Source organism: Periophthalmus magnuspinnatus, chromosome 12 (genome assembly GCF_009829125.3).
Source record: "Periophthalmus magnuspinnatus isolate fPerMag1 chromosome 12, fPerMag1.2.pri, whole genome shotgun sequence".
NCBI classification, from domain to species: Eukaryota; Metazoa; Chordata; class Actinopteri; order Gobiiformes; family Gobiidae; genus Periophthalmus; species Periophthalmus magnuspinnatus.
Genome location: NC_047137.1, coordinates 16867378 through 16891405, shown reverse-complemented (window position 1 = coordinate 16891405; position 24028 = coordinate 16867378). Strand labels below are relative to the sequence as shown.

Genomic DNA, 24028 nt, shown 5'->3' with positions numbered 1-24028 from the left:
TTCTATTGATAAACTGTGTCCCCTCTCTCTGTCTCTGCTGCTTCAGACTCGTCATTTTGGTCTTAAATGTTCGTATTAACCCTCTACATGATCCTGGGGTTCATTTTTTAGTTTTTTTTTTTTTTTGTTATTTTGATTTTATTTATTTTTTTATGAGTTTTTTATTTATTATAATTTTTATTATTTTTTTGTTTATTTTCTTTAATTTTAAGTTTATTTTTATTTGTTTATGTATTTCAGTTATTTAGGTTTTTTTTGTGAGTTACATTTTTTTTTTTTTTTTTTTTTTGAGTTGTTTTTTTTTTTGTTTTTTATTATAATTTTTGTAGTTATTGAGGTTTTTTTTTTTGTTATTTTGACTTTAGTTTTCGTTTTTTTGAAAAACTGTCCTCTCTCTGTCTCTGCTGCTTCAGACTCATTCTGGTCTTAAATGTTCGTATTAACCCTCTACATGATCCTGGGGTTTTTATTTCACTATTGTGTCTGTAAATCAAGATTAAACATTAATAACAGACAAATCAGATGACCTTCTTTCCTCGAGGCTGCTCCTGTTACCGTTAGCAACAGATTTGATTGACAGCGTTGCTAAGACACTCCCTGCTAAACCAGATGCGCGGGCAGGAAGGGGCGTTAACTTCAACGTCCTCGCTCTGCATTGGCTCTTTGGTTGCTATGATACTCACGGTCAGAATTCCAAATATGAAACTCTGCTCCCAAATTCGCCGCTGTAACTGCTCTAGCCTCGAAGAAAAAGAAGAAATTAGACAAGAAAAGGGGACAAGGAAAAACAAATCCGGGTGTATTTCATATTTTCAAACAAGCAGCATATAATAATAAAAATTACATACAAAATAAAAAGATAGCAAAGACTATTCTGCATGCAACTCATCCTATGCCTCGTGTGCGGCGTTGGTGCGTCTGCCGAGCGTCTATGTACAGGTTTACACGCAAATACTAAAATTTATATTATTTTATGCAACACAAGACTTTCATCACCAAACAGTATGTCCTAGTTACATTAAACTTACATGGTACAAAGTGGGTTTTTTCTACTTATTATGTACAAAACGGCTCCTATTTGAAACATCGTACAAAAACTCAGGGTCCTATTGCAGCATTTTAAGTGGAAGACTCAACTAACTCACACGTCACGAACTTTAAAAAGACATACTATGGAACTTTCCCGGGGACAAGGTTTCGCCGCCCGCTTCTTTCCAATCCCGTGGACGTAAAATTATTCGTTTCTTTGCCTGGAATGTTCTACGTGGCGACATTAAACCGTTAAAATCGATCTGCGGCGAGGAGACGTCCGCTTGCATTAAGGTGTTTACTGGAAACACCTGTGGGTTTAATGCCTTAGTGTGGAATATTCTAGTCAAAACGTCTGCTGGAGACAAGCGGGTGGCGGCGGGTTCGTCAGAAAACACGGCGCTCCTTTGAATGACGGATTTAGACTAACTTTTTTCCTCTTCTTCTTCTTTTTTTTCTTCTTTTGGTGCGTTTACGTCGCTGGATTCCTCCGTTTCAGATTTAACAGCAGCAGGAGGAGGAAGAAGAGAAGGAGAAGGAGGAGGAGGAGAAGAAGAAGGAGGAGGAAGAGGAGGAGGTGTTGATGTTTCCTCTGGTTGTGCGACGGGAGGAAGTTCGTCGGTTTCTTCGTTTTTAACCTCAGGAGAGCATTCCGCATCCTTCATTTCAGTTTCAGTTTCAGTTTCAGGTGCAGGTTCAGCCTCTTTTATCATGGATTCCTCGTTTGAAAGTTCCGCGTCTTTTTCCGACACGTTTTGACTCGGTGAGCTCGGCTTCTCTTCCGTTTTCTCATCCGCTGCCGTCGTTTCTTCTTCTCCTCCTTCTTGTTTCCCAGCTGCCACGGCCTCTTCAGGAGCCTCTTTTTCTGCAGGACTTTCTTGTTTTTCATCACCGACCGTTGCGCTTTTGTCCATTATGTCCGCTTCCTCTTTTTCCGGCATGTCGGCGTCTTCCTCCTCGATCTCGTCCTCTAAAGGCGGGATCATTCCTTCTTCTCTTCCGCCCGGGAACACTTTGTCGGGGTAGACGAGCTTCAGCTGCTCCTCGAAGTATTCCTCCAGGTACAGCCCCGCACTGCCCACCTCTGAAGTGGCCTGTTAAAATGATATAATATATTTATTCTAAGTATTTATTAGTATTCAGTTATTAAATACATGTTATTCAAGTGGAAGGTCTGTCTGTGTAATCCCAAAGGTTGGATTTTTCCATATATGTTACGTGAAACGATATTTTATGGGATCAGTATTTATCACGTGTATAATTTCTTTGCATTTGGAGGGATATTTTGTCATTTTTTCTGCCCTGCGATAAGATTTGAGCTGTGGACAGTTGAATAAATAACTTTTATCATAATAGACACAAACTGATACTTAAACGCCAAGTCCTGTGGCTCAGAGAATAGACTGAGGGCTAAACCAGGACTAAACCGGGACTAAACCGGGACTAAACCGGGACTAAACCAGGACTAAACCAGGACTAGACCAGGACTAGACCAGGACTAGACCAGGACTAGACCAGGACTAAACCAGAGCTAAACCAGGACTAAACCAGGACTAAACCAGAGCTAAACCAGGACTAGACCAGGACTAGACCTGGTGAATCAGTGTTTGAGTTTTGTGCAGTTAAAAACTGGCACATTCTTCCTGAAGATGTGACTCAGACCTCGCTTCTGTTTATCTGCTGCGACTGAAAGGCTTTTATTCTGCCTCTTCTCTTTTATTGTCCCTTTTATGTTGATTATTTATGTTTTGATTCGTTGTATTGTGATTTTAATGTCTTTCTTATTCTGTAAAACACTTTGAATGACTTTGTGGACATATTATTGTGCCGTTTATCTGTTGCACCTCATCTTTTTTAACAACCTGTACATTTAGAACAGTTGCTCGGGGAGAGTTTCAATATTACCGTTAATTGTCTATATTTTATTCAGCAATATATCGTACTTCAAAATTATCTGGACAGGCCTATCCACGGGAAAAGAAAAATTCAAGCTGCTTCTTTAGTTGTGGTCAGATTGCTGCTGGACACTAGATTTGATTTTTTTTTCTTTTACTATGGATCAGACTTGTAGGACTGAGGGATTACACAGACATGTTGTGATCAGTCAAAGTAGTAATTATCATGACAGGTGGTGGAATACGCACAGACGCACATAACAGACTTAAACATATACAGAACTTTGACTGGTAGTGGTAAATGAACGTGAAAAATGAAAGTGAAATACCTTGTAGTATTTGGCGCAGTTGTTGAATATGAGCCTCACGTCTGAGACAAAACCCTCGGGACAGGAGTAACAGTCGGCGTCAGTGGACTTGGCCTCCAGCCTCTTCTTCACAATCGACAAATCCATGGGCGTCGTGATGAGCTCCTTGTATCTTTTACTTTCCTAAAAAAAAAAAAAACAACAAGAACTCGCTTTAGTTTTAGAATATTTATTAGGGACGGGACAAGACACAACAACCACAAGACTGTTCACAAGACAAGAACAGGTTTTGACATCATCAGGGTGTCTATAAAGTCTTTTTTCTTCTTCTTTTTTAAAATTATATCTGCTCAACCGCCTTTTTAAGACATATTTTAAACTGTAAACACTTTATGAACACCCTGTACATCATAAATAAAAAGCTCTGTTCTTGCGAGATCTTTTCCGATCCCGTAACACAACTGATAATTTTTTATTTTTCAGACCGTTACCGCTGGAGACGCCGGCTGCTGGAAGTCCGTGCTTATGTCATTGCAGAACATCCGCAGAAGAAGCCGCTCGCATTTCTGCAAAACAAGACTCAAGTTTTCAGCATAAACAATAGACTCGCATGGTAATGGTCACTTTTATTACAACTGGAAAAACATTAAATAAACAAGCTATTAAAATAAAGACTACCCCATTATTTTATACGTTTCATGGGACATCAAAACCCTGCAGAATCCCTGTAGTTTAAGGTCAGAACTGTGGGAGAATTTGTCATTTCACATTGTACATTTGTTGACCTGGTTTATGGTTGATTTTTCTGTAATTACTCGACCTACAAATTGGCACAAAGTTCAAAGTATTCACTGTTAGCACACATAATAAAAAGTGAAAAAATTCCCCCGAACAGCCTCAGAAAGTGGAGCTAACAGCCACTTTGATAAAAATCTGAAAAAATATAAAATAAACTATTACAATTCAAGTTAATTTAAATAAATACTACCCGATTAGTTTTATACGTAGAACACTTTGTGCACAACGTCGCCCAGAAACCTCACTAGAGTTTATTACAGAGCAGCAGTTGTAAGTTGTGGTAAATAATGATCTTACCCTTCTATCGACGACAGGGAATTTGTCGGTTCCGGGCTCGCCTTTCCGATCGCAGACGTATTCCATTTCCGGAGCCTCCAAATCTCGACAAAAAGAGCAGTACCACTCACCACTGCAGAGAAGCACGAAAAAGTTATGTTCAGACTCGTATAATCATCTGAAAGTGTTGATTATATTCACTCATGTCATGTTGTTGTTGTTAATCTTGTTTTGGATGTGAAGAACTTGGTGCCTCCTTGTGGTCAACCCTTGTAACAACACTTAAATTTGTTCCCTCAGCAGCTGGTTATAGTCGAATATAATATTTGTCAATGTTCAGTTTAACTTTAAAGGCATCAAAATTGTATAAAAAAACACAGTAAACATATGCATTCTTTACAAACTGTGTGAAATCCAGTCAGACATTTTTCATGTAATTAGACTGAGGTTTATACTACAGTTCTCTATGAAGAATTATTATTATTATTTTCATCTTGTGGGAGTTAGTGGGGAGGTTGAATAAACTGTATACTTTTTACTACTTAAAAATGTTCAAAAATGATCAAATGTCACTATTTACATCATTAGTAACAGTACTGCTAATTAGTGTTGTGTGCAAGAGTTTCACAGAGATGAATACAAACAAAAATGGGAAAAACCAAGACATACACGGAACTGGGAATAGTTTGTTTCACGGGACATCGCGACAATGTAGAGTCTCTATAGTTTAAACCTGGAGACAAGTCAGAACTGTGGTAGAATTTGCCATTTCAGATTGATTGTTGATTGTTGTTGACCTGGTTTATGGTTAATTTTTCTGCAATAACAAGACCTAAAAATTGGCACACAAGTTCAAAATATTCACTGTTGGCACAAAAAAAAACAAAAAACTGAAAGAACGTTCTCCCCCACTAGCCTCAGAAAGTGACAGTTGACAGGACTTTGAGCCGTATTACTTCTATCTTAGTCCTACGGCTCAGTGTGTGTGACGCCATAACATTAATATTACTGGTTTGTCGACCCAAAAACTATTTCTGTTTTGTATATTTCTTTCCAAAGCAGTAACTCTCCCATATAGAGTGACATAGGCCCTTACCCACCATCAGTCAAACGTGAACTCACCCCAAATTTTGGTTAAATTACCCCCAATGAGGCCGGCAACACCAGGCGATAATTACATTTAAAGAAGCCCCACTGTCCTTGTGTCGCTGTATAGTTAAAATCTATTACATTCTGTTATAATTTACACATTTTAAATCACAATATTCATCTAAAACGACTTAATAAAAGAAACAAATCCGCTGACTTCCTGGTTAGAAAACTGTGGAGCTGTCATTTGTACCAAAATAACGCTGCTGAATCCTACGCGTATCACAGATTAAGAAAATAAAACTGAAGAACGAAGTGCGTAAATCACAGTGGGTGTGTCCCGGTAGAGGTGAAAACGGGGACTGATTGGCAAAATGGCGTCTTGAAAATAAACGGTTAAAGATTACGCAAATATGAATCACTCCAAATACGACTTCAGAGGGTCAATAAGAAGAGAAAACGACGATAACACGGCTAAAACCTCTGAAAAGTCGATAGATCTGCGTTAAATTAAAGATTACAGTGACGTTGAGCGCGTTGAACTTGTTACCTGGGAGACTCGTTGAGCGTCGGGATGTGACAGTTGAGGTGAAACACTTTGGGGCATTTGTCGCAGCAGAGCAGTTCCCCTCCGTTCTGACAGACGGCGCACCAGTCCTCGTTGGGGTCGTCCTCTGGCTCCGCCCTCTTCTCGGTTTGGGGGGCGGGCTTTTCCGAGGCTTTACTGGACACCGGGAGGGTCACTTTCACCGAGGGACAGGTCTTCTGCTGCGGACGAGGTTTTGACTTCGCCGCCGTGCTGCTGTCGGGAAGACTGGAGCCTACACTGGACTGGACCTGCAGAACAAACGCAGGAACGTGAGGAGAACGTGAGGAGAACATGTTACGGAGCTCAACAGTTACCGTACGTTTCTCATTATAAGAGGCTACTTTTTTCCCACGCTTATGCAACAGTGCGGCTAATTTAAAGATTTTTACCGGCTAACGGCCACCGGGGGGCACTCTCCAGCAGTAAACGCAAAAGTTAGACAGACGTGGGGAAAGATTATACGTTGAGAACACACGAGTTTTGGGTCCTGACTAGAACCAGGAAGTACTTCACACATAAGTCCTGTACTCAGGTCTCTGCACTGACTCCTGTGGCTCAGAGAATAGACTTTAAAGCAGCTCTAAACCGGGACTAAACCGGGACTAAACATGGGGAATCAGCGTTTCAGTTTTATGCAGCTAAAACTTGGAATATTCTTCCTGAAGATGTGAGACAGACCTCTACTTTGACAATGTTTAAATCCAGGCTCAAAACGGTTCTGTTCAGCTGTGCAGACGACTGAAAGGTTTTTATTCTGCACTTTTCTCTTTTAATGTTAATTTTATGATGATTATTTATGTTTTGATTTGTGTGATTTTAATGTCTTTCTTATTCTGTAAAGCACTTTGAATTACCTTGTGTACGAATTGTGCTGTACAAATAAACTTGCCTTGATTTTGAACTGTCATTTTGCACATCCTGCCACGGCCTCATCATGGAAAACACACGAAGAAACGTAAATGACGCAGCTTTTAAGTTAAAGGCAACGGATCTGATGTCAAAGAAGGAAATAGAGCCACCGCACGTAAGTTTGGCGTTAAGGAATCGATGGTGCGATGTCGGAAAGGGCAGCGGAACTTAGTCAATGTAAAAAAAACAAAAGAGGAAATAAAAGCAGATGGCCTGTGTTGGTGCTGTTTTATTTTCTAAACCTGCAGGTGTGTTCATCCCGTGTTGATGCCGTACTGCCAATTTTCAGGCACAGTTTTTAAAAAAAGCGTTCTTAAGTTAAAAAAAAACAACAAAAAAAGCTTTCTCTGTAAAAATCTCATGTTACTTCTCACCACTAGTTACTGCATATCTTTCAAAACTTTTAATATAATTTTTTTCTGGAAAGTCTATGGGAAAAATAAATGTGACGTTTGCTTCCGGGACCAGGAGTGAGCGGTGACTGTTCCATAATGATGCAAAACTACTCACTACTACTAATATTATCGAAATCACAATTTGAACAGACACGACTTACAAATCTCAGGCTGCAGTTTTTGAAGTACTAGAATTTCCTCCACTATCAACAAAAATCCTGTCTTATTCTTCATAAAAAAACTGCTGACCCTGTAGTTTAGATCTCTACAAACATGTTCTGAAATACACAATTCTTGTATCAGTTTGTCAATTCACTGTTTTGCCGTTTTGTTTTTTTTCAGGAAGTATTTCAAAAGTGAAGTTTAAACAGAATCCCGCCGTTAAAACGCAAAGCTTGTCAGAAAAAAAACACAATTAAATATGGGTTTTTTTCCCTAAATTGTTCAGCCTTAACATATTAACAGTGCAAATTTCCTGGAACTTTATATAAACTGAGGGAGAGGAGACTGTTGCTGTGTCCTTCAGCAAGACACTTCACCCACATGGCACGGTATGAATGTGATCTGTGGCAAGTAGAGTAATTAACACCACCGAGTATGGAGTGAATAATGCAGTGGAAAGTGTTTAAGGCGTTTTTAAATCCAACACACCCTTCTAGTCGCCATGGAGATGTTATTTTTAGCCTGAAATAACCCGCAGTATGACTTGAAACTTACCATCTGCACGTAGACAAACAGGTGTCAATATTGGACACTGTGACAAAGTGCGTCTTTGTCCCTTTTTTAATATTACCATTTGGTTTGTTCACACTTTCACACGGTCATTTTCAATAATTTTGCAATACAAAACTAAATAGAACTATCCCGGGTTTGTTTTATTTAGTTTTTCATTTAGTTAAAATCGCCACACACTTGTTAGTTTAAATATATTTTATTTAGTTAAACGTGTCAGTTCGGTTTAATAAATCAATCCGCTTACCTGCATCTCCACATGGTCCAAACACAGAGGGGGCGTGTCCTATGTCGGCCATTTTTAAAGCCTTGGGTGTGGTCACGGGCCGGACCATGTGGAGGGAGAACTGTTTAAGTTTGTTTTTCTTTGTGTGTGTCTTATGTGTTTTGGTTTCAGTGTTTTAAGAGTTTATGGTTATTTTGTTAAACACTTTAGTTAAAGGACTTGGGCCTGAGAGATGGTTTTACATTTAAGATTCTGTTAATGTTACACCCACAGCACCTGGGGAAGAGATGGAGTGGACCAGGGGGAGGAGCTTCAGGTGGAGGAGGGTATTTTATCAGGGCTAATTCGACAGAGGGAGGCATTAGTGTAGTCAGGGCACATGTGGCTTTTTCCCTTAGTTGTTTAAGTTCTGTTGCACACCGTTAATTTTTGTAAATATATATGATTTTTTTTGTTCACGGGGGACCACAACGCTGGAAATAAATTTGGTCTAATGGGACTTTTTTTTGAGTCTGCCTCCTACTTCCTCACAGACACGTAACAGATCAGATCAGTGGCACATTCTCACAGACTAAGATTTGTTTTAGAATTTTCGTTTTAGACCGAAATTGGATGCGGCTTTGGGACTTTGGGGTTCGTTCAAAGTGTTAAAACCCAAACAATAAGCTCATACTAGGATTAGGTTTAAGGCTCGAGTTGCCGTATATATTAAGTGAGTGATCTCTGACACATTTACACAACATTTTAAGCATTCGAGCGCAGTATCTTACAAAGCTAACTTCATCCTCGTCCTCCGGCTCGTCCTTGATGACGATTATTGGCCCGGGCGATAACCTCCTCCGACGTTTCGCGGCAGGAGACGTCTCCGCCGGCTTCCATGATACGGTTCTGTGAAGAAACATGAGAAATATAATAAGACTGTAGGACAAGATGCTAATGCTAAAGGACAAATAATGCATTTATTTCGTTATTTCTTTTTAACTCGTCAAATAGCGATGACCAAGAGTGACGGGTTTTTAATTCATCTCCTGTTATGAAACGAAGAGCTGAGTAAAAGAGTGAGTCTAAAGGGCAAAGTAGAGGCTGAAATATGTGTGTTTATTATACCTCCGTAATCTGGTACAGAAAGAAAGACAGTTTGAACAGTTTCTTTCCTGTAATTCAATGGGACACACGATTTGTTTCTATAATAAAACGACAATTGTACATAATTCTGAGATATGTATTTTAAAGGATAAGTTTTCATCAAGCAAAAACCCAAGATCAATCAATGTACCATTTAGTGAATAAAGATTTGTAGCTTGTACATCACTTAAATGTTGTTTTTACTACACTTATTTGCATTCAGTGATAATTTAAGATTTTTAGGGACTTTTAGATTTCATTAAAATCTTGCTGCAGTTTTAAAAGCACCAGATCAGCAGAGGAAGCACTTAAATACAAAACAGCCTCATCTGCACATAAACATACGAGGCTGTGTCTTAAATTGCAACCAATGGAATAAATATAGTAAAAAGTAGTGGGCCCAAAATTGAGCCTTGGGGAACTCCTTTCCTTAAAGTTAAGAACTTTGATATAAACAAATGTTCTGCTATTGCCTGGGTTCTGTTTGAAAGATAATTTTGGAACCGATTACATGTAGCATTGTTAAATCCAATAAGACAAGAAATATGACGACATGCGCTTGAATGATTGGGGGTCAGAGAGGTCGATGGCACAGATTGGCAGCCTTTGTTCTGTCAGTCTACCCCAGGACAGCTGTGGTTATAGACGTAGCTTATCCCGACTAAGCGTGGGATAAACAATGTGTATACAGTATAAAAACATTATTATGATTAACTCCTCATTACACAGTCAACATTTTGAAACACTTTTGTCCTCGGTGATGTTTCTTACCCCGTTTGTCGGTCTGTCGTCGAGGGCTTGATCACCGGTGAACTCTGCATTCCCTGAACTACGGAGAAATCGACGAGTTTTACGTCTCTCATTATTAATACATGTTAATAGATAATAGATTTAACAGGTACCTGTGTTGAGAGCGGATGTATTCAAAGACTGGGCTGATAAAATACTGGGTTTTGGGACTGATATGGTCACAGAGGGAAGGGAGGCGCCCGGTTCACTCCTCCTCAGATAGTCGGCTTGTCCTCGCTAGGAGAGATCCACACAGTTAGATGTAAATAAATAAGAGTCTTACGAGACATCTAAGCTTGAATCGTGTTAAGAGAGGACCCGTAAACATGCTTTTCACCTGCTGTAATGAAGCCTGGGTTACTGTACCAGTTTGGAGCGGCTGTGTGTACCGGGGAAGACTCTGAAAATAACACAGTAGTTTGATTAGGAAGACGACTAGACACTTGTATAAAAGCTCTCGGGGATGGCATGTGAATAAAGTCGCATTAATAAGTCAAATCCCAAGCAGTTTTATAAGAAGTACGCACAAATTGGATCATTAACCAGGTGTAAATACAATATGTAAAATGAAATGAGGAACCAAAAAGCTCAAATCGGATTAATTACCGTTGTAACTGACTTATGCACTAACACTGGATAATGGTTTATGATTTATAGACGTCCAACTGTGCCACGTCTAAAGCTGTGGCTCTTATATTTACTACATTTCTTGAAACTGCTCAAATTAGTAGCTCTCTGGCATTTTTGTTTCGTAAAGCGGTAAGACAGCTGCAGTACAATCAGAACGCTGCTGCTCGGGTCCTGACTAGAACCAGGAAGTACCTCACACATGTGTCCTGTGGCTCAGAGAACAGACCTGGTGTCCTCATATGTGGACAACACATTTTGGGTTGTATAGGCCGCAGTGCAAATTTTTAGAAGAAGAAAAGCAACAAGAACAGCAACAACACAAATACGTTCAATTTAGAATATTTTTAAGAGTTTAGATTCTTCAGAATATTTTTTTTCCTGCTCCTGTCTGCAGCTCTTCACATGAGACACAATTATTGTTTCTCATTTTGTTTTTACTCAGGACAAATGTTGCTGTTTCAGGCTCTTGATAAACAGTTTTGGCAAATCATTACTCAAATGTTCTATCAAAAATGATTAAAATGTAGAATCTCATATGTGGACATCATTTTTTCTCAGACACTACATAATGTAAAAAGATAATTATTTGTTTTTACAATCACCAAAGTACATCTCATCATGTTAGAACAAGATAGGGCACTAAGAACTTCAGGGACCGGCCTCCTGCTGGTGGCCAGAGTTAGGATTAAACTTGGGGAATCAGTGTTTCAGCCCCTGTTTTAATGTTTAACTTGGACTTGTATACTTGTTTATTCTGTTTATTTTTCTGCTTGTATTGTATTTTAAGCAGGACGTCCATGAAAAGGAGCCTAAGTGTTCTCTTTGGGTTCCGATGTAAAGAAAATAAAAGAAAGCTTCATATTCCCTGGACCATTGACGCCATCAGCTGCAACGTCTCCATAAATGACACACATTTTGGACACTAAATGATCTCAAATAAAGCCGTGTTCATGCGTGCACTTACCTGAGGCGGGGGAAAACTGTTGCTGTTGAACATGGTGGAGGTGGGGCTCCTCGTGGCAGTCTGGGCGCTCCCGTACCTCCGTCCCATCTGAACTAAAGTGGGAGCTGCTCCGGACTGGGACGGGGAGCTGCCTCCGTGGACAGGTCTAGTGTTTGGAGAGCCGTGGGGTCCCGGGAGGCGCATATTTTGATACCACGGCCATTGGTTCGGGGCAGGCTGCCTAGGGGGCTGTTGGGAGATTTTGTCCACCTTACACATAGGAACAGGAGACATTGTATTCGCGAAATGTGCACAAAACCGTCAGAGTGCTTTGTCCCAAATAGGGCTGCACAATCTATCTGTGTTTAAATAGAAAACTCCAGTAGTTTAAACCTCAACAAATACGTTCTGAAATTCATAAGATTCCTGTATTAGTTTATTTTATTAATCTAAATGCGATCACAGCAACGTTTTTTTTACCAAAATCGTGCAGCCCTAGTCCCAATAAAGGCCAGTATTCCAAATGTAGACTTGTACCTGCATCTGGAGCTGAGCGAGCGTAGTCTGACGTTGCTGCGCTGACATCGCCAGTCCACCAGGGGGCGCCTCTATTCTGGGGCCGACTGTCGGGTTTGACAGAGGGGGACGAGCCGTGCCCCTCTCCACAACCAGAGTACCTGAAAAACAGTGGAGTATTTTTTAGACAGAATCAAAGTCAAGGCGAGTGTATTTCTGTAGTACAAAGTCATTCAAAGTGTTTTACAGATTAAGAAAAATGTTAAAATCACAACTGTTTCAGGTTTTAGCTGCACAAAACTGAAACACTGATTCATGTTTAGTCCTGGTCTAGTCCTGGTCTAGTCCTAGTTTAGGAGCCAGTGCAGAGACCTGAGCACAGGACACATGTGTGAAGTACTTCCTGGTTCTAATCCTGACCCGAGCAGAAGTTCTGGATGTTCTGTTCTGTCTTAAGGCTCGTTTGGAGAGTCCAGTGAGCAGGACGTTACAACCTACTAGACACAAATTAATGAATAAGTCTCTCTAAGTCTGGGTTTGACAGTTTACCTTTGATTTTTGACATGTTTTTAGATGGTAAAAAGCTGCAGATGTTACAGGATTTGATGTGGTTGTCAAAAGTTCAGTCTGAGTCCATTATTAACCTTAGATTTCTATCCTGATCTGAAGGTTTTAGAGAGAGAGAGACTGGAGGTGACTGCTGATACATTCTACACGGGGGATTGATGAGGGGCGCTGGCAGTTCTTTCTTGATATACTTCATGCCCAATCGCACCAATTCTGAAACGTACCGACGCTCCGACCAATCCCTTAAGGCATGAAAAAAAATCATGGAAAATCTGCCTACTGGCTACTAATGAGGCTCTGTGGACGGCCCAAACCAGGTATTATTCAAATTAAATAGAAGTAAACAAAAACAACAGCAGGTTTCTGTTCAGTGCTGTGGACAGACTGACAAACTGCCACAGCACAGATGAACCATCAATCACCGCTACGCTCAGCTGCCATGACTTACTTCAATTTTTTAACAACTAAATCACAACCGTAAGAGATAAATTAAAGAAAATGACTCCTACAGTTAATATTGACCAAGGCCCAGGCTGTAAATCTAGCATCCCACATCAATCCACCAGTGAGAACTTCAGCTTTTATGTCCTCAAAAACATCAACTTGTACGTTAGACCCTATTCCACTCCACTCCTCAAAGAAATCCTCCCTCTATTTATAGATCCTACCCTTAATATAATAAATATCTAATCAGAAAAGTCCTTTAAAGATGCAGTGATTAAACCGCTTCTGAAAAACCTCATCTTGAACCTGATCTTTTAGCCAACAACAGACGCATCTCTAATTCTCCAACTACAACTTTTTCACGGATTTTTGAGACGCAGCTTCGTCACCATCCATAGGCTAATCATTTATTTGAAGTTTTCCGGATTCAGAGCTCACACAGCATAAAAACTGCACTGCTTAAAGTCACGAATAACTTTTTATTAGTTGCTGATGATGGACTGGTCTCGGGGCTGGTTCTGTTGGACCTCAAGTGCAGCGTTTGACACCGTCGACCGCGACAATCTCCCGCAGAGGTTAGAATGACAAAGGTGACACGCGGCGTTAGCTTCCACCGCTACACCGATGACACGCAGCTGTTTTTAATCAATGAAACCGGATCAGACTGTTCCGAGCAGACAAACGTAGCGTCCGCATGAAGGACATAAAAACACGGATCATCTGCTTCTTCACCCTTCCCCTGGGACAGTTCGCCACGTGCTTTTCTGTTAATGTTGTTCAATCTTTCAGTTATTGACCAAAGCCTCATTCACTGTTGGGAGTCGAACTTTCTTTTAAAACAATGATCTTGTTCAGGCCTAAGAGGAAACTGCTGTTGTGATTTTGGGTTTTACAAAAATGAACTGAACTGAATATTGGTTAAAGTCAATTTTATATATGAAAAACTAATAAATACAGCTTTTAAAACCACTAACCAAACGAGTGTGAGTCCGTGTGGTTTGATAATTGCCATGTTTTAAATGATGTAATACTGATTGAATGATGTGATCTACTCCATTCAGTGTAGCGAAGACTTCTGTGAGCGTTATAAGAGAAACAAAACCGCCACTTCATAAGAGAACGTACAAACGCTGTCGCAAGAGCAGCTCAGGACCCCAGTCGGCTGTGCATCTCTTAAAGCCACGAACTGCTCATTTGAACATAGTGAAGTTCAGATTTTAGCCAAAGAAAAGAAATGGTTTGAGAGCAGAGTTAAAGAAGCTATTTTGTTTAGGAAAGACAATCCATCTTTGAACAGGGGGCTTAGACATAATTTAACTCCTATTTATAACTCCATCCTCAGACCTAAACCTAAAACAAGGAAACAACGGGGCTAGCCAGTATGCTAATAGGTGTCAGAGCGCTTATTAGGAGCTTCAATGATTATGTTAAAAGACTCAAGACACAGTTCACGCGTAAGGTAGTGCAAATAGACCTAACTAACAAACAAAAAGTGTAAACAAACAGGTGTGTTAGCTTCGGTGTAGTTAGCCGCGCTCTTCAGACAGATTTAAGGCAGCGTCCGACAGAAATCTGACCGCAACTAAAGAAGCGGCTTGGATGAGCAGCCAAACGTCTTCAACTTTTTGTCTGGTTGATAGATTTGAATACTCTAATACTGACGAACTGTTTAAAAGTGGATGTCTTGCACTGTACCTGATCAAATAAATTCAAATTCAAAGTGTTTGTGAACATAGCCAAGATAAACAGTTTTACTTTGACACGATTAAATCACAAAAAGATTCATTTGATTTGATGATTTGACTTTGATTAACTGCACAACCCTAGTTTCCCTTTTCACCACACGTGTAATCAATGGGTTTATTTTATTTTAGGAGGTTTCTACAGTCATTTGTCGAGTCGCCGTCTTCAAAGTTAATCTAAGAACCTCACACACAATGGAGACATGATCATAAATTAAAGTGAGATTATAAAAGGCTAGATTAGATTCATTTTTCAGAACCAGAGCAAAAATATGAGTGTACGACTAAGAACGAATAAAAAGTCAGATAAAGAGATAAAACAGGACGTGACAATGAGGTCATTTTTGTTCGTCAGCAAAAACTATTCACGTAAAACACCAACTCAGGAGCTACAAGACCCAAATCCAGAGGTGTAGAGTAGCAAAAAAAACTGTACTCCAGCAAGAGTTACTTCAAAATAAGATTACTCAAGCGGAAGTACAACGCAGTGGTCGAAAGGAATTATTTGACTAAGAGTAAAAAAGTATTTGGGCAAAGTACAACGCAAGTAAGAGTAACTTGAAGAGAAACTGTTGGAACGTAACATCTGATTTATAATTAAATTAAGTGTACCGGTAATAGGAGCCATAACCCAGCAACTGTGGAACAATATTCTTACTTGAGTAAAAGTTTTGAGTTATTTTTTCTAGAGTAAATGTAGGAGGAGTAAAAGTATGCAGCTATAGAAGTACTCTAGACCCATATCTAGTTACTCAAGTGTAGTATGTCAAGAGTACTACTGATCTCTGCCCAAATCAACAGAATTAAATTTGCGTTAATACGTCAAAAGAAAAGACAAAGTGTGACTGGAAGTTCAATGGAGCAACGATGGGATTTTTAGATACATTTTTCGATTTGGCAGAATTTCTCAAACAATTCTAGATATTTTTTGATGCGTTAAGTAAATTTAGCGTAATATTGTGCCTTTAAACAAGAATGAAAATGCTTCTTTGTTAAAATTATAACTGTCCAAACAAACTAACACATTAGTACTAAAAAAAAAAAATCTTACCAAGATCTACATTTGTGGCCCAGAAACCAGAGCGACACTGGAATCGAACTGAACTCTGCGGGATTAATGACGGGCTGCAATTAGATCGCATCAAGTAATGGATCTGATACAAGATCTGGGGAAGGAAAAAGAGAAAGATTAAGCCTGTGACTGAATTAAAAGGTTAATATAATTACTTTAAAGGTCCTATATAAACGCAAAATTGACTCTCATGAGCTTTAAATCATGTTTTAATGCTGTTATCGCCTCAAAAACAGTCCTGGAGTTGTGTCGTTTCATTCTCACATGTTTGAGTAACACTTTATTATTAGTCTGTAACATCTGCAAAGCTCAAAATGCGACGTTCCACCTTGTGATGTCATGAAGTTTTCAAGTTATCAGCTCCTTTTACCTTTTGTTCTAGTGAATGTTCTAGTGAAGATCCTAGTGAAGGTGCGTGTTGTTTAAAAACACAGTGGAGCACTTCCTGTATCACCACATGATGACATCACAAGGTGGAACAGAGTGTTTTCTGTTTGAATCTGGAGGGTTTGAGTGTTAAACATGTGTGAATGAAACAAAAAAACACAACTGCAGGTCTGTTTGTGACGAGGAAACGACATTAGAACAGCTCAGAAAGTGTAATTTAATGTTTAATACAGTGGTTCCCAAACTGTTTTTTGTTTTTTTTATTTTTTTACATGTGTGCATTAAACCTTCTCACTCTCACTCCCACAGTCAAACTTAAGTGTTGGCGCTTGCGGGACTGAGCCTTCGAAAATGCTGCCCCCACCCTCTAGAAATTTCTCCCCCTTTCGCATCAGAAACTCACTACAATCCTTCAAAATACTGTTTAAAAACTGACTCGTTCCACATGTTTGCACATAAATAATCATAATACATTTAAGAAAACTACTACTACTATTTTGAATGTTTTACAATAGCAAGATTATTGTAGCAAGTCTCACCAATCTTTTGCAGTAAAGCAGAGCTGTTCCGCTGTGACTGGCTGTGGCCCATTTGGTAAACCTGATCACATGGTCTAAATGTCGGCTTAAAGAGGCCACGTCGTCCTGCTGCTTTTTCAAACCCAGCTCATGATCCTTGGTCAGTGCCTGAGGATAAAACCAATGTTAATGAACTATTTATTTTTAACATTTCTAATAAACGTGGACTTACCTCCAGCTGGTTAATGAGTATCTTGCCCTTCCGGTTAATCTCCATTATGAGGTTACAGATGGATTTCTTTATTTCATTAGTGACGCCCTTTCGATTTTCTTCAACCTGTTGAAGTCTACAAAGAGAAAAAACACATATATTTGAATCAATGGAGGTAATATCCACACTTTTTATTAGTTTCATCATCTTCAACACCGTTATGTCTGGCCTTACCCATTCGTGATGTAGTTGGACACTTCCTCAATAGTTTTCCTTTTCTCTTGTAACTGTTGTGTCATATGTTCAAGATACTGCTTGTGGTTTCTGTATGCGTCTTCCAGGAACTGATAGCTAAAGGTAAAAGGTATAATAATTAACAATTTCAAATATATTTAGAGACAGAAGAAGTAGTGAATTAGTCTACAACTGTCTACAACTGTTAGAAGTAAAACAGCTTCAGCTACTTTTCCAAAAATTGCATTTACACCTAAAAGGGACCAAACATTAAACCTTGAACTAAACCTGGGCTAGACTATGACTAAATGAGGACAACTAGAGAAAGACTAAACCAAGTCTACATCAGAACTAAACTGGACTCAAACCACAAACACCAAACGTGCTCCTGCGCTCCCGTCAAATACTTTTTATCGTTGTTCCACAAAATGATGAATATTATAAAGAGATTATGTTTAATTATCATTTACAAACAATGCAGTAATAAACATCATGTATTGTGCTAGTGTGTCCCTCTCTATAGTTATAATCTCTGACACTCGTGGATCTTTCTGTTACAATTTGCGCATTTTAAATCACAATATTCATCGGAAACGACTTAATAAAAGAAACAAATCCGCTGACTTCCGTGTTAGAAAACTGCGGTGTCCAATGGGAGCTGACGTCGCCGTAAAAACGTCATCGCAACAAAGAGCCATGGAGCTGTCGGCGCCCCCTATGGACAGCTGCAGGTCATACTAGCGAGTAACAGATATTTTGTTTTCATCTTTACCAAAATGACTATGCTGTCAAATCCTGCATAAAGCACTGATCAAGAAAATCAAATTGGAGAACGATGTATGTACAGAGCAGTGGGCGTAGGCCGGTGACGGTGAAAATGGGGATCGAACTGCAAAATGGCGTCTTGAAAAATTGCTCAAACATGAATCACTCCAAATACAACTTCAAGTGTTCAACTGAAAAGGGTAAACAACTACACCATAATTAAAAGCTCTGAAAAGAATAGGTCTGCGTTAACATTTGCAAAAAACATCCATCCACTTTTGCCTTACTTGTGATCCTTGTGTCTGAGGAGCTGACAGTCTCGACATGTGAGCCGGTCACATGTTTCACAGAAGAGTTTGAGAGGTTCCTGTTTATGAATATCACAGAACACGGGCCGCTGTGTGGAAATGTCTAAAGACTCTGGGAAAAACGGATGTACAGGTTTTTGATTATTACAGTGTTTGAAAAATACACAACAAAAAAAAAACAAAAACATAAGAATCACACTACCTGGAGACATGTCTTGCTTCTGGCGAATTGTGTGATCCCTTGTAAATTTGACTCTTTGATGAGCCTCAATGCACGTAACACACAGAAACTCCACACACTCAATGCAGTAACCAGTCGCCTCTGTGTTGTCCTCACAGCTCATACACACCTACACAGAAACAAGGCGAGTTTATTTGTATACAATTCATACACAAAGTAACTCACGTACACAAAGTCAAAATTAAACATTTAAGTAACTCTTTATAATACTCCCTCTCCATTTTAAAGCTCCAATATTACACAAAAATGATTTGGAGTTGTGTTTTGTTTCATTCACACATGTTTGAGTAACACTTTATTATTAGTCTGTGACATCTCCAAAGCTCAAAATGCTGTTCCACCTTGAGATGTCGCGTAGTAGTAGTTTCAAAACACAGAGCATGACATCACAAGGTGGAACGGAGTGTTTTCAGTTTCAGAGAAGAACTCCTAAGCCTTAATATGCAGGTTTGTTTGTGTGTTAAACATGTGCGAATGAAACAAAACACAACTCCGGGTCTGTTTGTGATGAGGAAACAACATTATAACAAAGATAATTAAATAGTCTAATATGGTCCTTTAAAGAGGACGATATTTTATAAATGAAAACTAATACTGATGTTACAGGAAGGCAAGAGATGAGACAGTTATCTAACCTGGCTGTTTTTTTCCATCGTGCTGCTTGGTGCTTCTGCAGAGTCTTTGACAAAGAAGTTATCCAACACATCTATTTCCCAGCATTCCTGCTTGCACACAGGACATAGGATCGCACCAACTGAAACAAAAAGTTGTAGTTTGAAACGGTAACTAAGACGGACTACACCACTTTAAACACGCTTAGTCTACATGAATCTAATCCAGTGCAAATTGATTTCAAATGCTAAAGGTAATCATGTGTGTAACTGATTTTATATTACACTTACAATAATCGTTCCTTAATACACATAAACTCTTTAGATTCAAAATGCCTTTGACTGTTGATGTGCCCTCAGTCACATCACATAACACAATAACACAGGTCTTTGTTGATGTTATGGACTTGAAAATAGTGGTTTTCAAATTTGATTAGCACCTAACACCAAAGTACATCTCCAACATGTTAGTGTCATGTGAACCTTTCACACTTGGAGGACGTCAGGGACTGGCCTCGTGCTGGTGCCGAGAGTCAGGAGTAAACCAGGACTAAACTGGGGCTAAACCGGGGCTAAACCGGGGCTAAACCGGGGCTAAACCAGGACTAAACTGAACTGAAAGGTTTTTATTCTGCACTTTTCTCCTTTAACTTTAATGACGATTATTTGTGATCATTTATGTTTTGATTTATTGTAGTGTGATTTTAATGTCTTTCTTATTCTGTAACACACTTTGAATTAGCTTGTGTGCAAATTGTGCTATACAAATAAACTTGCCTTGCCTAGATTGTTTTCTTATTCATTACATTGCCCTTTGCCATGAAGTTTTCCAAAAAGCCTCTAAAACTCACTATATTATAACAGGAAACTGCATTTTAACAATATTAATTTGATCTACTCCCATCTGTAGTGCACATTATTGGCCTAGAGGAGCAGTTGTGGTGCCATCTCAAACCCAGTAACACAAAGTTTAACCCATCAGCTGTTGAAATGTGTTTTATGTGTAAGATGAATGACTTCTCACGTGGTTTGCTGTTCTCGGGATGAGTCTGCAGGTCCCTCCTCGGCTCTGCGCTTCTGTATGGGGCTGGGAGACATCTCTTGCAGAAGGAGTGAAGACACGGGAGGAGTTTGGGCTCTCTGTTGTGAAAACTCAATTTGCAGATGGGGCAAGTGTCCATCAGCCCAAAGGCTCCTTGCTGCTTGAGCCTCTCCTCCTCTGCGGGCAAACTCTCCGCTTCGTTCTCCACAATGATCACAATGTCGTCGTTGTCAACAGTCTCAGTCTTTGCTTCCATGTTTGAAAGGTCCCAAGGGTCCTGCTTCAGCCTTTGAACAATTAATATCTGTCTGAGGAAACGCGTCAGACAGTGGCTAATTTAACCGCTTTTACATGACATAATCCTGCATCACTTTATCCCGAGATGTGCGCTCCAAAGTAACAGCTGGATGTTTTCCTCCCGAAGCTAACTTAGCCGTTAGCTATGTGGCCATTTGCACAAAACTTACACAAGAACAATGACTTATCCTCTCGGAATTCTTTGCCGATACATATTTACAACTAATTAACCTTTACTTTTGAAACTAAAATCAAAATCCTTATTCATTCTACTGTTAATAAACCGTGACTGTTAGCATAAAACAGCTACCGTTTGTGTTGTTACCCAAACGACACCGCGGCCTCTCAGCTACGGAAAGGCGAACAGGACAAACATGAGGATTTTTCTTCTTCGCGTGAATTTCGGCGAAGGAGGCGCTGCAACCGGAAGTGGAGAAAAACGCCTGGAATGAAATGTATTTTCTTTTATTAATATTGGTAATAATAATAATAATAATAATAATAATAATAATAATAATAATAATAATAATAATAATAATAATAATAATAATAATAATAATAATAAAAAAGGTTAACAAACATTTGTGTCATAGTAGAAAGTCCGTTTTCTTTTCCATAAAACTTACAGATGAGAAAAAAAGACAGAGAAAGAGTTCTTTATGAACACCTGGAATCAAGTTTTTTCTTTGATTGTTTTTTTTGGTATTATTATTTTTTTTCAATTGTGTCACTGTAGAAAAGTTCCACAAGTAATAGTCAGAACAAAGTATTACGGCAGAATAAATAAATACATAAATATATAAATAAATTTTAAAAAATACTAGGGATTGTCCATAAGATTTAGATCATCTAGTTTTCATGAGAAAACTCAAACACTGATTCACCAGGTTGAGTCATGGTTGAGTCCTGCTTTAGTCCTGGTTTACTCCTGGTTTAGTCCTCATTTAGTCCTGGTTTAGTTCTCATTTGGTCTTGATTTAGTCCTGGTTTAGTCCTGACTCTGGGCACCATCAGGAGGCCGGTCCCTGAAGTCCTTAGAGTGCGACATAGTTCATATGGCACTAACATGTAGCGATTTTTAAACCCTAATATGGATCATTTTCAATTTTAGTCTCATTTTGAACACTCTGTGGCAGCCATTTGCAACCCTTTCTGAACACAAACACTTTATTTAATATGAAAAATCAGGTCTGTTCTTAGATATAAGCCGCCGCTGCAGTTGCTCCTGGTGAATTTAGGTGAATAGATGAATAGAAAAATAAATATGATGCTTTAGTTTTTTTTTTTTTTACGTTCAACCATTACATTTTTAAAAATCATTATTATTATTAGTATTATTATTAAATATTTATCAAATTATACAGGAGTTACAGCTTTTTGGAAGGCATATAAAGAAGCACATATTGTAAAAACAAAATTAAACTTGGACATTGATAAAACGTTCTTGGCACAGTCATATTTAAGCAATTTCAGGGAGTACAGTAGGGCGTAGAGTAGCTTAAATTGAGTCATAAAATGCTCAAAGTAGGAGGTAGAATCTCTCCATTTACAACAATGAACGTGGTATTTAGTCAGCAGGAAGATTGGTAAATATTCACACTGTCAGATACATTTTTATCCACATTAATCACAAAATATAAGATGTGATTAACATTTAAATCAGGGGCATTTGGGATTTTGGGGGATAATGTCACTCTAGAATTTCTTAGACACAGGACAAATTAAAAAAAGAGGCTCTATATTTTCTTCAGTTAAATCAGAAAATGCATGAAATGAACTATGGCATTTTGGATCAGGTGTATTAATGCTGCTTGAAAGACTTTACAAACTTTGATGTTCTCTGTAGGTACAAACCAAATGTATTCAGTCAATAATAAAACACTTTTTGATCCATTTAATCACTTACAAAATTCTCTTGTTAGCATTCCCCTGTTTTTCCATAGGACCGACCCATGCGGAGTGAAATTATTACTCATGGGACTTTCGGCTCCTTTGTGGGATCCATTCTTTTCAAAGAGCCGTTCAAAACTGGCTCTTTTACTGTTTGTTTATACGACAGAAGCCAACGTGAGAACTCACTGTATCTAATAACTAATCTAATCACAGAAAGAAATGACCGAGATGTGATTAAAATGGTTCAAACTGAGAGTGAGAAAGTGTTTATCCTGAGTAAATCATCAAAATCAAAATAAAATGTTGCACTACAGTAATAACAGGCTAATCATTGTTTTTATCTCACTCGTGTCGTCCGCTCTGCTTCTGTCCTGATTCTTTTGTTAGTTTACTGCACATGTGTCAAACTCAAGGCCCGGGGGCCAAATGCGGCCCGCCACGTCATTTTATGTGGCCCGCGAGAAGGTAAATAAAAAGGCATGACTGTCATTTTAAAATAAGTCTCTGCTGCTTTAATGTTTGCACTGACAATAAACTAATGAGATTTTCCCAACAAGTGGCACTGAGAAATATTTGCAAATAATCATCACAAAATGTTCAGGAAGAGGAAGGAGTTTCAAGAAAGATGAAGTCGAATACAAGTTTGTGCTTTAAGGAGAAAAACCTGTATGTTTTTTGTGTTATGAGGCGAGGTCGGTACAATCTACGTCGACATTTTGACACCAAACACGGAGCTAAGTATGAAAAAGTTAGTCTGTAAAAAAAACAACACATTGTCCAATAATTAAAAGGCTGTAAATGTCTGTTTTTGAAGCAGAGCTGAAGGTTCTGACCAGATCCACACTTTTAAAAATGTCACTTTATCACAGAAAAAGTTATTTAACAAGTTATAAAGTATTTACATTTATTTTACATGACATTTGTTTACATTTAGTGACATTTATCCGGCCGCACAGTCACATCTGGCCCTTGATGGCGGCCATTTTGCTGATGTGGCCCTCGGTGAAAATGAGTTTGACGCCTCTGGTTTACTGTAATCAGCCGTCACGGTTGCTAGGAGACGTAACATAAGCTACATAATGTAAGCACAGACAGTGGTTGACGTTCGCTCTGCGGCGTAGGCCCGTCACATTTCGCCACGGCCTTTGCGGTCAACGGAGGAGCACACTACGTTGGCCGGGTCCTTCGAACAGTACGTCGAAGTGCGCAGCCGTCGAACTGGGACACGACCTTTGACACGACCTTTGACACACCTTCAGCTTTGAACAAAAAAAAGTTTAAAAACTGTGACTCTTGTGAGTAACTTCCTTTTGGACAAGTGATTCATGTCACATACACTTTTCTATGCAACTTCCTCCATTTTTGCAAAACCTTTAGAAACTGTTGTCAGATAAGATAAGATAAGACTGCTTTTCAAAAATTCAAACATCTTGCAGAGTGTTTTTTC

At 39.0% G+C, this 24028-nt stretch overlaps 1 protein-coding gene across 4 annotated transcripts; it reads right to left on the bottom strand.

Moving 5' to 3' along the window:
- Window positions 1-541: 541 nt before the first annotated feature.
- Window positions 542-21051, bottom strand: trim24 (tripartite motif containing 24). Of its 4 annotated transcripts, none has more exons than XM_055225610.1 (19): window positions 20374-21031; window positions 19374-19492; window positions 18700-18847; window positions 18477-18609; window positions 17425-17541; window positions 17212-17326; window positions 17001-17147; window positions 16054-16168; window positions 12271-12410; window positions 11755-11982; window positions 10498-10560; window positions 10274-10397; window positions 10143-10200; window positions 9017-9134; window positions 5946-6232; window positions 4328-4439; window positions 3724-3798; window positions 3254-3415; window positions 542-2123 (listed from the first exon to the last, which is right to left on the bottom strand). In XM_055225610.1, the coding sequence occupies exons 1-19, from the start codon at window positions 20645-20647 to the stop codon at window positions 1455-1457; spliced, it is 3204 nt and encodes a 1067-aa protein (XP_055081585.1). In that variant the 5' UTR covers window positions 20648-21031; the 3' UTR covers window positions 542-1454. The 4 variants fall into 4 exon arrangements, with proteins under 4 accessions (XP_055081585.1, XP_033832157.1, XP_033832156.1 ...); XM_033976266.2 differs by having other exon boundaries at window positions 779-2123; window positions 11755-12003; window positions 20374-21051; XM_033976265.2 differs by having other exon boundaries at window positions 801-2123; window positions 3718-3798; window positions 11755-12003.
- Between the last annotated feature and the right edge of the window lie 2977 nt (window positions 21052-24028).

What these genes read in the sequence shown, in the direction of transcription:
- trim24 (XM_033976265.2), bottom strand. Translation starts at nt 20,647, where the DNA reads ATGGAAGCAAAGACTGAGACTGTTGACAACGACGACATTGTGATCATT. An exon ending in TCCAACTACATCACGAATGG is followed by an intron (nt 17,327 to 17,424) that starts GTAAGGCCAGAC and finishes TTCTCTTTGTAG; the next exon opens with ACTTCAACAGGTTGAAGAAA. An exon ending in TACATCCGCTCTCAACACAG is followed by an intron (nt 10,201 to 10,273) that starts GTACCTGTTAAA and finishes ATTTCTCCGTAG; the next exon opens with TTCAGGGAATGCAGAGTTCA.